General features: G+C 39.1%; 1 protein-coding gene across 4 annotated transcripts in view; it reads right to left on the reverse strand.

Moving 5' to 3' along the window:
* The window catches only part of ULK4 (unc-51 like kinase 4), a 533,886-nt gene that overhangs the window by 392,724 nt on the left and 128,095 nt on the right, over nt 1–13,067 (reverse strand). For all 4 annotated transcript variants that reach the window (XM_087430781.1, XM_087430782.1, XM_004419552.3 and 1 more), the window contains exon 22: nt 5,777–5,904. In XM_087430781.1, the coding sequence (XP_087286907.1) occupies nt 5,777–5,904 (128 nt within the window). The remainder of the gene's footprint in view (nt 1–5,776; nt 5,905–13,067) is intronic.

The raw sequence follows: 13,067 nt of genomic DNA on the forward strand, positions 1-13,067 counted from the left end.
GAATGCGTAGCTGTGCCCAAGACTTATACAAGAGGCCATGGTTTCTTTTAGTGGAAAATGGCATTTACGAATTAAAATTTGAGTAATGAATTTTCAGTATATAAAACTATAAAATAAGTAATTTCTTTAAAAAGAAAAAATAAATCATGAGTTCATTCTGATAATTTTGATTCAAATTAAGAATGAGAGGATTTAAGTTAATTTTTATTTTATAATTGTATGGAAAATCTTGGTTCCTATTACAATCAGGATAATCAAATGGCAATACAATTATCAACACTGACAACAAGAACACAATGCAGTTTCAGATTTTTTAACGGGGCTTTTGTCGTCCCCAAAATAGATCCCAATAGACATGTACTGGAAATACTGTGATTTTAAAATTCTTTAATATCTCTTCTCGGGGGAGCTATACCACAAACTTGATACACAAGTTATTTTTCAATTTTTAGAGACTTTTATGTTTATCATTTTTATTTAATTGTATTTTTAATTATATAAAACATTTACATGGTTCTCAAATCTAAATCATAAAACAGGTACATTCAGAGAAGTATAGTTTTCATCCCTGCCCCTGCTCCCTATTCTCTTCCTCCCCTATAAATTATCATTCTTGTTAATTTTTTATTTATCCTTCCACTCTTTCTTTTTGAAAATACTAGCAATGCATATCTCTTTTCTGTTTTCACCCCCTTTCTTATACAAAAGGTAGTATACTATATTACTGTTCTGCACCTTGCTTTTTTCAAGATAATAGTATATCTTGGATATCACTCCATGGCTGTGTACAGAAATCCTCCTTGCTCCCTTCACAGCAGCAAAGTCCACCATTATGGGGACTGTGGTTGGCAGAATTCCAAAGATGCCCCTCTCCCAAGATTCCCACCCCTCTGGCTATCCAAACACTAATCTAGGTACTTCAGCGACGGGAGTTTGAAGATGTACAGTAGTCCCGCCTTATCCGTGGTTTCACTTTTTGCAGTTTCAGTTACCCATAGTCAACCACGGTATGAAAATATTAAATGGAAAATTCCAGAAATAAACAATTGATAAGTTTTAAATTGCACACCATTTTGAGTTGCATGATAAAATCATGTGCTGTCCCGCTCCATCATCCACCTTCTGCCTCCAGAAGTACTCCTACTGGCCTCCAGGAAGAAAGCCAATATCTGCTGTGAACTGCCAATGGAGAGGAAGAACAGCCTCTAGAAGCTGAAAGCAAGCCCCAGCCAAAAACCAGCAAGGAAATAGGGACTTCAGTCCTACAGCTGCAAGGAAATGAATTCTGCCAACAATCGGTGAGCTTGAAAGAAGACCCCAGCCTCGGATGAGAACTGCAGCATCAGCCGACACCTTCACTTCAATCCTGTGAGATGTGAGCAGAGGGTCCAGCTACGTGGAGCCAGGACTCCTGACCCATGGGAACTGTCAGATTAATACATGTGCTTTGTCTTAAACCACTGAGTTTATGGTAATCTGTTATGGCAGGAATACAAAACTACACAAGGATGACCACAGTTCTCCAGCCAGTCTCTTGCTGATGGAAATTTGGGTTGTTTATAATTTTGTGCCATAAAAAAATAATGTCTAGTGCATGTGGCATTTCACTTCTTTGCTAATAATAGCTCTTTGGACACTGTATCCTAGAAGTGAGATGACTGGGACAAAGGGTAAAAATATGTAAATTTTCTAGATATTGACAAATTCCTCTTCATAGTAGTTACAATGTTTTGCATTCCCACTAGCAATGTATGAGTGTGCCAGTCTCTCCACAGCCTCACCAAGAGAACGTGTTTTCAGATATCGCCAATGTATTGAGTGAGAAATGGTACTCAGTGTAGTTTCTCTTATAATGAGGAATAATGATGTGCATTTCTCTTATGATGAGGAAGATTTAGCATTTACTCATAGGCTAAAGGGTCATCCTCATTCCTTTTTACATGAACTGTCTCTTGATAACTTTAGTCTCTGTTTCTGCCAAGTCCCTTTTATCACTGGTGAGTTTTCATTTCTGCATTCCACGTTAGAGGCTTCCCTTAAATATCTGGTGATTCTTGGTTGCCCATTTATATTTTTAAATGATGCATTCAAGTGTTGTTGGAAGGTCTGTGTGTGTTGCAGGACTAGGGCTTATGACTGACAGGCTCCACTGCAGGAATATTAGGCAAGGTTTCACTAGCTGCAGAAAGGGACACTCAAATGTCAGCCCCTAGGGGGCTTTGATAGGGAATCAGTCAGCTTCCCTGACAGTTTCCAAACTCCAGCCAACAGTATGTAATCCAGGCTGCCAACAGTCTGCAAGCAAAGTAGGGATAGGGGGCTGAAGCCCTTCACCCTTCAAAATAAGTAGATTTTCATACAATCCTCTGATTTTTCACAAGGCACCTCATCTCCCACTTATCTGTGTCTAGAACCCCCACGTCTATAGCCTTTCCAGTTCACACTATCCAGAATACATTTCAAGTCTCCTACGGCAGTGGAAGAGGAGGAGTCTCCTGGATGTTCAGGGTCGGGGAGGAGGACTGGGAATCAAATCTCCATGCAATTTGCCCATCAATGCTCCTATCTTGAGTCTCATCTCTCTCTCACCACTGCCTTCAAGGGAACATAGCACCCCCTAATTCCCAACCTTTCCAGAGTTCTGTCATGCAGTAATCATGTCTCATCATGGCCTTTCCCCTTGCAGACAAAACAGGATCTCAAGAATCTCCATCCTGCTAAATTAACAAATATTCATCTGTCAGCTTTCCAGCTTCCAAAATACAGACAGGTGACAACACCTGTCGGCTTTAGCCATCTTCCTCTTTGCCCTTGTGGTTTGTGACTTTTTAATTCCTTTACTCAGAGTTTGACAGAGTATCAGAAGAGAGCATGTTCAAGCACAAGATGACTGCTATTATTTCTTCAGTTAGAAATCCTCCTCCATCTGTTCCCTTCCTCCTCCCGGAATTCCTGGCACCTTGCTTGTGAGGTCTCCTGGACCTACACTCCATCTTTCCTATTGTTTTCACACAAATTTTCCATGTCTTGGTAATCAGTTCTGTGTGATTCAACGTGTTGTTTCATATTGCCTTTCAAAGAACTAATGCCATCCCCAGCAGAGTCTGTTCTCTTTCAGTTCTTGTGCTGAATTTCAAAAAACCGCCTCTCCATAAAGTTTTCATTACTTGTCTGTTAAAATTCTGTCTATTCCATTAGTTCTGCCTCAGTAAGAGCTGCCTGTTCTTCTCATTCTTCATCCTTCAAGTACTGTGTCTCTCTCAGTGGACTATGACGCATCTCTGCTTACTCACGCCTTCTTCACCTACTCAGCACCCGATCAGGACAGGCTGTGGCAAAGAAGCAGGTGGTGAGAGGGAGCTCTTCTCTTCAAATGCAGGAAAAGGAGGTCTTCTCCCTGCAATCTCACAGACTGCGGCAGACTGGCCCCCATGTCAGTCCTGCTCCAGATCTCCTGGGAACAGGAGTGCTGGCCCCAGCAACCGCACCCAGAAAGCATCTGCATTTTGGACCCTATGGAAGCCCCAAGGTCTGCTATTCACCCAGGCTTAGAAGATAGGGCATCATCTCTGCCACACAGCACAGGAAGAATGGGGCCTGCCCTTATCTTTCCTTCAAAGCTAAGCCTCATCTTCCATGGCCCCCTCTATACTCATCCTGTGTGTTGTGTTGCTCCAGAGAGAGAGCAGAGTGGAAGTCGGGGTCAGGGTACACATTCAGGCCAATATCTTCCCACCACTGCTAAAGTTTCTAAATATTCATTCAGAGACACAGAAATCACAGCACTTTCCTGGGAGGACCAAATGCATCATGCCCAGGCTCTGAGGGCCTGAGTCTTTTAGTTCTGTCCAGTTAAGGAGTTTCTGAAGTTGGAGTTATAAGGGGTATTTTAGATAGGATGATCAGAGAGGTTCTCAGAAGAACTAACTCTTAAACTGAACAAAAACCTGAATGACCTGAGGAAGCCAGCCATGCAAACATCTGGGGGAAGTGCATTATGGGCACAGGGAACGGCAAATGTGAACAGCCCCAAGGTGAGTGTAATAGGTTTAGTGTGTTCAAAAACCATGAGAAAAACTACATGGCTGGAATGGAGTGAGTGCAAAGAAGAGTCATAGAAGACAAGGGCTAAAGGTAGGCAGGGACGAGATGAAGTGGGCAGAGTAGGCCATGGTAAGGAGCAGGGGTATTATCTCAGCAGGATATTGTTAGAAGAGTCTGAGCAGAAGAGAAACAACAGCTGATTCACACTGTGTAAGAGAAACTCTAGTTGCTACATGGAGACCAGACTGTGAGTCCAAGAAATGACGTAAGAACATCTATTAAGAAACTATATTATCTGTCCTGGTGAAAAATGATGACAGACACAAGGAGAAATTAGAGGCAGCAAAGTCAGCGGTGAGGCCTTCAAAGATAGATAAGAACAACTTCTGCTTCCAGCCCTAATGGACTAACAGGGACAGGATTCACCTTCCCAACTAAAACAACTAAAAAACAGACAAAATGTATGAAACATCAGTTTTCAAGACACCAGACATAAAACAACGGAGGACAGTGGTCCTGAGAGATGGAAAACAAAGGATGCTTGTTAGGAGCTTCCACATAACCTTCAGTTAGAAGTGATTAATCTGCCATGTAATGACATGCTAAAAGGCAAGTATCAAGGAAGAATCTGACAGAATCCTACAAATGCCCTCCAAGCAATGAATATGCTCAGTTAAAATCATGTGTTCATGAACTGATACTGGTATGTGGCAGTACCTATCTGTGTGAAAGACATTTTCAAAGACAAGATACATAAAATTGCATTAGAGATCAGCACTAACATGAACATTTGCAATCGCTTATGATGGGAACACTAACTTTGACCCCTAATTAAGCAAAATGTTATCTTTCTCCCCAAAAAAGAATTTTATTCTTCTCATTAGTAGACCTGTATTACAAAAACTATACATATTTAATTATTAGTAGTATATTTTTCATTATGTCAATAAAAAATTTGTGGAAATTTTTCTCTCTGACTATATAAGTATTTACATAATATCCACTATTTTGCCTTTTGACCTACAAATCCTAAAATATTACTCTCTAGCTATTTACAGGAAAAGTTTCCCAATCCCTAATCTAGATCAAACTCAACAATGCCAGGCTCTCCTCCATATTCTATAATAAGCAAAAAGCTACATCAAGAAATAGACGTTAAACTATATTTTCAAGGTTCCCCTGGGTTTCAACAGAGGACAGACCGGACAGCTCAGAAGATATTAATCAGGAAGCATCACAGCGTGAAGGGAACCTGAGGTGCACTGAGGACAGCTTCTGGGAGGTGAAACCCAGAGAGAGAGAGCTCTGCCCAGTCCAGGACTTGTCCATAAACTCCTGATCCCTGCCCTGCTCCTTCCTCTACTTCACCAGGCTGCTCCTCTGGGCTTTCAGCTACTCATCCAGAATCTTACAATAATGAAAACTACCACCAAACCACTGGGCCAGGACTGCCTCCCAAAGACGCAAAGCAGACCAACTTGAACACCCTGCATTGGATTGTCCTCGGATCTAGGAAACTCCAGGTATTTCCTACTACCCTGCGTCAGTTCCAGAGGTCTTCTCTGGGTCCTCACTGTTTCCAAGCTGAGGTTATAAGTGAAATATTAAACCCTTGGAAAAGTCTAGAAAAAAAATTTCCATACCAGGTACATGGAGGCCAAGAAATACTACTAATAAAACAGGACAGGTACCAAACTGAAGTTATTGATGAAACCATCAGAGAAAAACATACCTTGCTTGGCAGCTGAGCAGCAGCATCTCGTGGTTATGAATCAAAATATATAAAAGAACCAGGAAGGCTTTTGCTCTAATGGAAGTCGAGGGGCTGTCAAGTAAACGGATAACTGTAGAGACAAAATCCTGTGGAAGACATTAAAAATCTTTCTGAGAAAACATGAAATAAATAGAGTAGTCAACTCTCAGGGTGAATAGATTATAATAACCAAAGAGGTGGCAAGAAATAAAATAACATCAGTTACTGTTTCTGAATTCTTAACTTGTGCTGGATTCTATACTACATTTTTAATATGTATTATCTCATTTAAACCTAAGAATTAGCCATAAAAAGTTAAGAATATTATCCTCATTTTAAAGAGGAAAATGAATCTTGAAAAGTTAAGCAATTTGCCCAAATTCACAGAGTTCGATTCAAATCCAGGCCAGCTGAACAACAAAGCCTGCCTCTTGACCACTCGACCACATCAGTGGAAGTGTGGAAATAAGTAAGTAGAACAACTAGAAGTTACAACTGCAAGTAGATATGAACCTCTGAGCAAATCTGCATATACAGAAATCACATCTCTAATCTATACATCTGAGGTCACACAAACATAACATAAAAACAATACCCAACACACGACACAAAACAAAAACCTATATTCCCATATTATTCTTTAATTAAAGGTATAATTCAACAGAGAAGAATAAGCATTGACAAGTATTAGTGTTATTCTCCCTTTCAACAGTCAGATTGTACATTGTTTCAGGTGCCTATCAATTTGCAAAGAAGGAAACAGACTCACAGACACACACACACACAAAAACACACACATAATGTTAATAAACGTTAAGCAGGCAGGAATATGGAATTGTTTTGTTAGCAAGGTGGCTACAGAGCGCAGGAATATAGGTTCCCAAGACTCCTTAACAGAGGTAAGCACCTAGCAGCGACACTGTGTGTCCAAGGTAGACTTAGGAAGCTCAACTTTTTGCGATGTCACAGTCCTTTTACATTGGGTGCTATATTGCCAGGTGGGAAGAATTTACAGTCATGTATATGATTCTATTTAAGGATGAGGACATATCTATATATTTATATGTATGCATCAATCTCATCTAGTTCCTGAACCAAGTAATCAAGCTAATTCATCACCTGGAGTAAAAACAGAATCAACACCAAGGTGTCCTTGAGTAACAGGTCTGTTTCCACCTTTCCAGCATGTAGACAGTACAAAGGCCATTTCTCCACAGTCAACTCCCAATTCTGATTTATACTCTGAGGTCCAAGGACCACAATCACAAATCTGTTTCCCACACAAGGACCCCCCACAGATACAAACACATAATTCCAAAACTATTCAAATTTCCACTAGCCATAGATGAAAAACTGTTCTAGATTATAGGAGACGAAAGAGACATGATAAACTGACTGCAATTCGAGATCTGGAAGTTTTGTTTCCCATAAGGAACGTTACTGGGACAATTGCAAAATCTGAATAAGGTCTGTGGGTTAGCTAATAATAGTAAAACAATGTTAATTTCTCAATTTTTAAATCCATGGCTTGTTTTCAGGGAATATTCAGTGAAGTAATTAGAGTTAAAGGAGCATCAGGTCTGCAACCTCTTCTCAAGTGGATAAGAAAACACACACACATTCATGCATGTTCAAGGCAAGAGAGATAGACAGAAAGATAGAAATTATAAAGCAAATATGATAAAATGTTAACATTTGGTGAATGTGGGTGAAGGGTGTATTGCAATCCCTAGTATTGCACACCCAACACTCAACCCAGCACCCACCCTAAACGTGATACTCCTACCACTGTCATTGCCTTATTTCAATGCACCATATATCTTCCCTGAATTACTGTAACAAGCTTTATCTAACTTTGCTTTCTTCCATCTATTCTACAAGTTGCAGCCACAGTGATCTCCTATAACAGCAAATATAATTAAGTTATTCATCTATAGGGGCCAGTCCCATGGCTTAGCGGTTAAGTGCGCGCGCTCCACTACTGGCGGCCCAGGTTCGTGTCCTGGGCGAGCACCGACGCACCGCTTCTCCGGCCATGCTGAGGCCGCGGCCCACATACAACAACTAGAAGGATGTGCAACTATGACATACAACTATCTACTGGGGCTTTGGAGAAAAAAAAGGAGGAGGATTGGCAATAGATGTTAGCTCAAAGCTGGTCTTCCTCAGCAAAAAGAGGATGATTAGCATGGATGTTAGCTCAGGGCTGATCTTCCTCACAAAAAAAATAAATAAATAAATAAATAACAATAAATAAAAAAATAAAGTTATTCACCTATAAAATATTCTCAATAGATGCTGCAACCCTAGAGATGAAGCTAAATTTCCTTATCATGGCATACAAGGTTCTTCCTGATCTGGCTTTTTAGCTTCTTTCCAAAATCACTTACCATATCACCACTCCTCTATATACACCCAACACTCACCATGAGGAAATAAATATTGAACACAGGAAAGAGGCAAAGGGAATCCAGGATGATTCCAGGGTAATAGCTACTATAACCAGGCACAGAGGGCTACCTATCACAATTGAGTTGGTCAGAAGGCTCCAGGAGAGATCTCTTTAAGGAGAATAAAATTGACAGAATACCCGATGCATTCAAATGCAACTTGAAAATAAAAAGTGATGTAATAAAAGAAAAGTTCACTAAATGTTAATCTAACCAAAATTAATAGACTGAGTGCATGTGTGTAGTGGGGGCTGCCTTGTGTCCTACTTGAAAATAAATCCCAGACAAATCTAAGATTTAAAAAATAAACACAAAATGATTAAAAGATCTAGAAGATATCATAGGAGATAGAGATACATACATACATATATACATACATACATTTTTATACATACTTCAATCTCAGATTGGGGAAGATGTTCATAAATAATTTATTAGAAAAGAAGAAGAAAAGCATGAGAAATGTGAATGCAAAAAATGTTAAATTCTATATGGAAATAAAACACCATAAATGGAAAAAAATTATATAAATTAGGGAATATACTTGTAGCACATTTTATGGATAAAGGGCTAATTTTCTTGATATATAAATATTACTAACAACAACAAAAAAAAAAGAACCAAGACAAAAATCACTAAGAACCCTAGGAACAACTGAAATCTTTGATCTTTTCTACATAGAATCACATTAGCCCAGGATAATTTAAGACATTTCAAAACATACAGTACAGGAGGCAAGTTTCATATAAAGCTATTCTAAGATGACAACAAAAAATGAGAATCGAAATATTCCAGCCAAGGAAAATTCTCCAACTCCACCCAAAACAAAAAGTGAAACAGAGGTAAACTGTAATGTAACAGCTCAACCAGAAGGAAATATCATTAAACAAGCATTTTTTTACATAAAAAAGATCCAAGACAGTTACTTATACAAGAAAACAAAGAATAGGCAATATACCCTAGGATCACACATGTAGAAATCCTCAACAAAATACAAGCAAGTTGAATCCAGCAATACCTAAAAAGTATAATACATCACAATCAAGTGAGGTTTATCCCAGGAATTCAAGACTGGTTCAATATTTGAAAATCAATCAGCGTAATTCACCATATTAACAGTTTAAACAAGAAGAACCACATGATCATATCAATTGATAATGGAAAAGCATCGGACAAAATTCAACATCCATTCATGATACAAACTCTCACCAAAATAGGAATAGAAGGGAATTTCCTCAATCTGAAATGGGGCATCTAGAAAATACCTACAGCTAACAACATACTTAATGGTGAAAGACTTGATGCTTTATCCATCTTTTTGCTATTATCCATCTTTTTCATTTTGTTGAAATTTCTAACTCTGAGTTTAGAGCAAATATTAATGAACACAAATGACAGCCAATTTAGAAGGAGAACCTTTCTAAAAAGTCTAGTATTACTTAACAGTTATCCAAAGTTTTATGAACAAGATCATTCATCCCTTATTCTAATTTATAAAGAATTAAAAAAGGATTCATGAAAAATCAATGAAAAGAGGAAATCTATATTTAAATAGATTTAACTCTCTAACAAAGAGCACAACCTAAGACTTCAGTATAAATGGTAAGAAATCATGAAAATGAAAAAGCATAAAAAATTTAAAGAAAATACAATCTTACAAGTGATTTGAATACTCTTTTTAAATGTTTATGTATTTTTATTTTTTATTTTTTTGTGAGGAATATCAGCCCTGAGCTAACATCCGATGCCAATCCTCCTCTTTTTGCCGGGGAAGATTGGCGCTGGGCTAACTTCCATGCCCATCTTCCTCTACTTTATATGGGACACCGCCACAGCATGGCTTGAGAAGCCGTGCATCAGTGTGCACCCAGGATCTGAACCTGCGAACTCCAGGCCGCCAAACCGGAGCATGCACACTTAACCACTGTGCCCCTGGGCCAGCCCCTGTGTATGTATATTACAATGCTTTTTATTACTTTTTAAACATTTTCTTAAATATTCATAGGTTTAGCATTTATGAATTCAACTCCAAAAGCAACATGCTAAAAACATTATTAGTGCTTTCTTTCTTTTTCAAGTGCCTAGTAAAGTGACCAGATAAACACGACTGAAAACTCCAGTTTCACTACACTATGTCATGAATAAAATAATCCCTCTGATAAAAACAACAAAAATATAAACCATTTAAGAAAAAACTTAGAAATGTATGACTTACACAAAGAAAACTACAGATTTTTATTGCGTGACCATAGAACACTTGAAAAAATTAAGTAGCAGCATAATAAATTGGCAAAGAATTTGGGATCTGGAGTCAAGAAAACCACACAAATGCACATTCCCTGACAAAACAACTTCTCTATGATTCAGTTTTCTCTACTTTAAAAAAAGTGGAGATGATTACACTTACACATTTCACAGGCTTAATACAATGATTGAAGGCTTTCATCCAACTAGGTACTAAAAAGTATCACAAAGCATAAAGCTGCAAGAATTACATCTTTGAAATTTGTATGGAAAAGATAAATAAAACAATAGAAAGAGGGAAACAATCACAAGTATATTTAGGACTTCAGCAAATAAAAACAATAACGGACAGATTATTCATTTAATGATATTCTTACTTTACTACTTATACCTTGAAAGACTCCAAATAGGTTGTTAAAAATTTAAATGAGGGAGAAAAACAACCTTATGATAGTATACATCTGTCAAAATAAATACTCTTGGGAAAAGTATTTGAAATATTTGAAACCTTTGGCAAAGAATGAATATCTTTATGTATAAATAACTTTTACCAATAAACAATTTATGAACACTCAAGTTAAAAAAAATTACATGAATAAGCAAACAACTGATGGAACTCTGAAATGCCTACAAGCAAGTAAATCATGTACCCTCACAAGTAGGCAAAGAAATGCAAATTTAGGAAGAATAAGAATCCATTTTATTGCAAAGCAGACTAGCAAAGATAAAAATGGATGGCAGCCAGTGCTGGCATGGTCATGGGTAAATGGATAAATCTTAACGATAGCTCGTATGAAAGTAAGTGTTCAACCTTTCCTCCAGCTGATAGGAAAGTGAGTTGTTATTTCTCAAAAGCCTTAAAAATGTTATTTTCTTCTGACACAGCTGTTATATCTTAAGAAATTTATCCTAACAAAGTAATGAACAAATGAGCTTGAAGTACAAGAATATATTGTTTATAAGACAGAAAAAAAACCCAGGAAACAATCTTAACATCCCAAAATAGGTGATTTGTTAAGTAAATCATAACTGTAGCAAAGACTACATCTACCGCATATCCAGTGTCACCTTCTGCTTTCATTATAAACACTAATGATACACGTGGGGAGGGGAGGTGGAACGGGGAAGGGGAGCGGTAGAAGGGACACTACATGACTTCTAAAGCCGGGTTTGAAGAGGCCTGTGCAGCTTCTGCCCGGTTCTCTGGGGACACTCTCTTGGAACCCAGCCCCTATGTTATGAGGAAGCCCCAGCAGCCTTTACAGGCCCACATGGAAAGCAACGGGGGCTCCCAGCCCACAGCTCCAGTAGGGTTCTCAGCGAACAGCTAGCACCAACTTGCCAGTCACACTCATGAGCCATCTGGAAAGTTTACTCTCCAGGACACTCAATCTTCCCCAGGGCACACAGCCTTCCCCGAATTACAGACCTGCGAGCAAAATAAATTATTGTTCTTGTTAAGCCACTACATTTTGAAGTAGTTTGTTACACAGCAAGAGATAAGTGCAATATAGCTGAAGCATATAATGAAAGAGGAAATTTTTCCAGGCATAAAAAAAAGTTTTGTACAGCAACAGTCATAATTTTAAAAGACAGACATGTCCACAAATAATAATGAGAGGTCTATTGTGTTCTTGATGTAGCCAGCCATTATTAACAATCTTGCAAAACTAAAATAATATGTTTATGATTATTTTTTTTATTTATTTATTTTTTTGTGAGGGAGATCAGCCCTGAGCTAACATCCGTGCTAATCCTCCTCTTTTTGCTGAGGAGGACCGGCTCTGAGCTAACGTTTATCGCCAATCCTCCTCCTTTTTTTCTTCCCCAAAGCCCAGTAGATAGTAGTATGTCATAGATGCACATCCTTCTAGTTGCTGTATGTGGGACACGGCCTCAGCATGGCCGGAGAAGCGGTGCCTCGGTGCGCGCCCGGGATCCGAACCGGGGCCGCCAGTAGCGGAGCACGCGCACTTAACCTCTAAGCCACCGGGCCGGCCCTGTTTATGATTTTGAGTGAAACAAACTAGACAAACTATAGCAAACACCAAATATAAAAAAAGAAGTATACGTGACTTGTCCATAACACAGTAACTCCGAGTCCCTTAAGAAGACACAGTACATTACAGACTACAATTTTTTTTTTCGCGAGGAAGATCAGCCCTGAGCTAACATCCATGCCCATCCTCCTCTTTTTGCTGGGGAAGACTGGCCCTGGGCTAACATCCATGCCCATCTTCCTCCACTTTATATGGGATGCCGCCCCAGCATGGCTTGACAAGCGGTGCGTCGGTGCGCGCCCAGGATCCGAACCCAGGCCACCAGCAGCGGAGCGAGCACACTTAACCACTAAGCCACGGGGCCAGCCCCCAGACTACAATTTTAATCTAAGCCTAAGAGCATCTTGGACCCTAAATAAATTCTCAGTCATTTCAGAAAAACTGAATGAACAGTACTGACTGACGCCCTACAACTAATTGCCCAGGGCTCCATAGTCAATCTTGAGCAACACGCACCACACCTCTAGAACAGTATTAATCTTACAACACTTGAAGAGGGAAGATTACAGGCTGAAG

Source organism: Ceratotherium simum, chromosome 5, assembly GCF_057802395.1.
Source record: "Ceratotherium simum simum isolate JZ-2026a chromosome 5, ASM5780239v1, whole genome shotgun sequence".
NCBI lineage: Eukaryota > Metazoa > Chordata > Mammalia > Perissodactyla > Rhinocerotidae > Ceratotherium > Ceratotherium simum.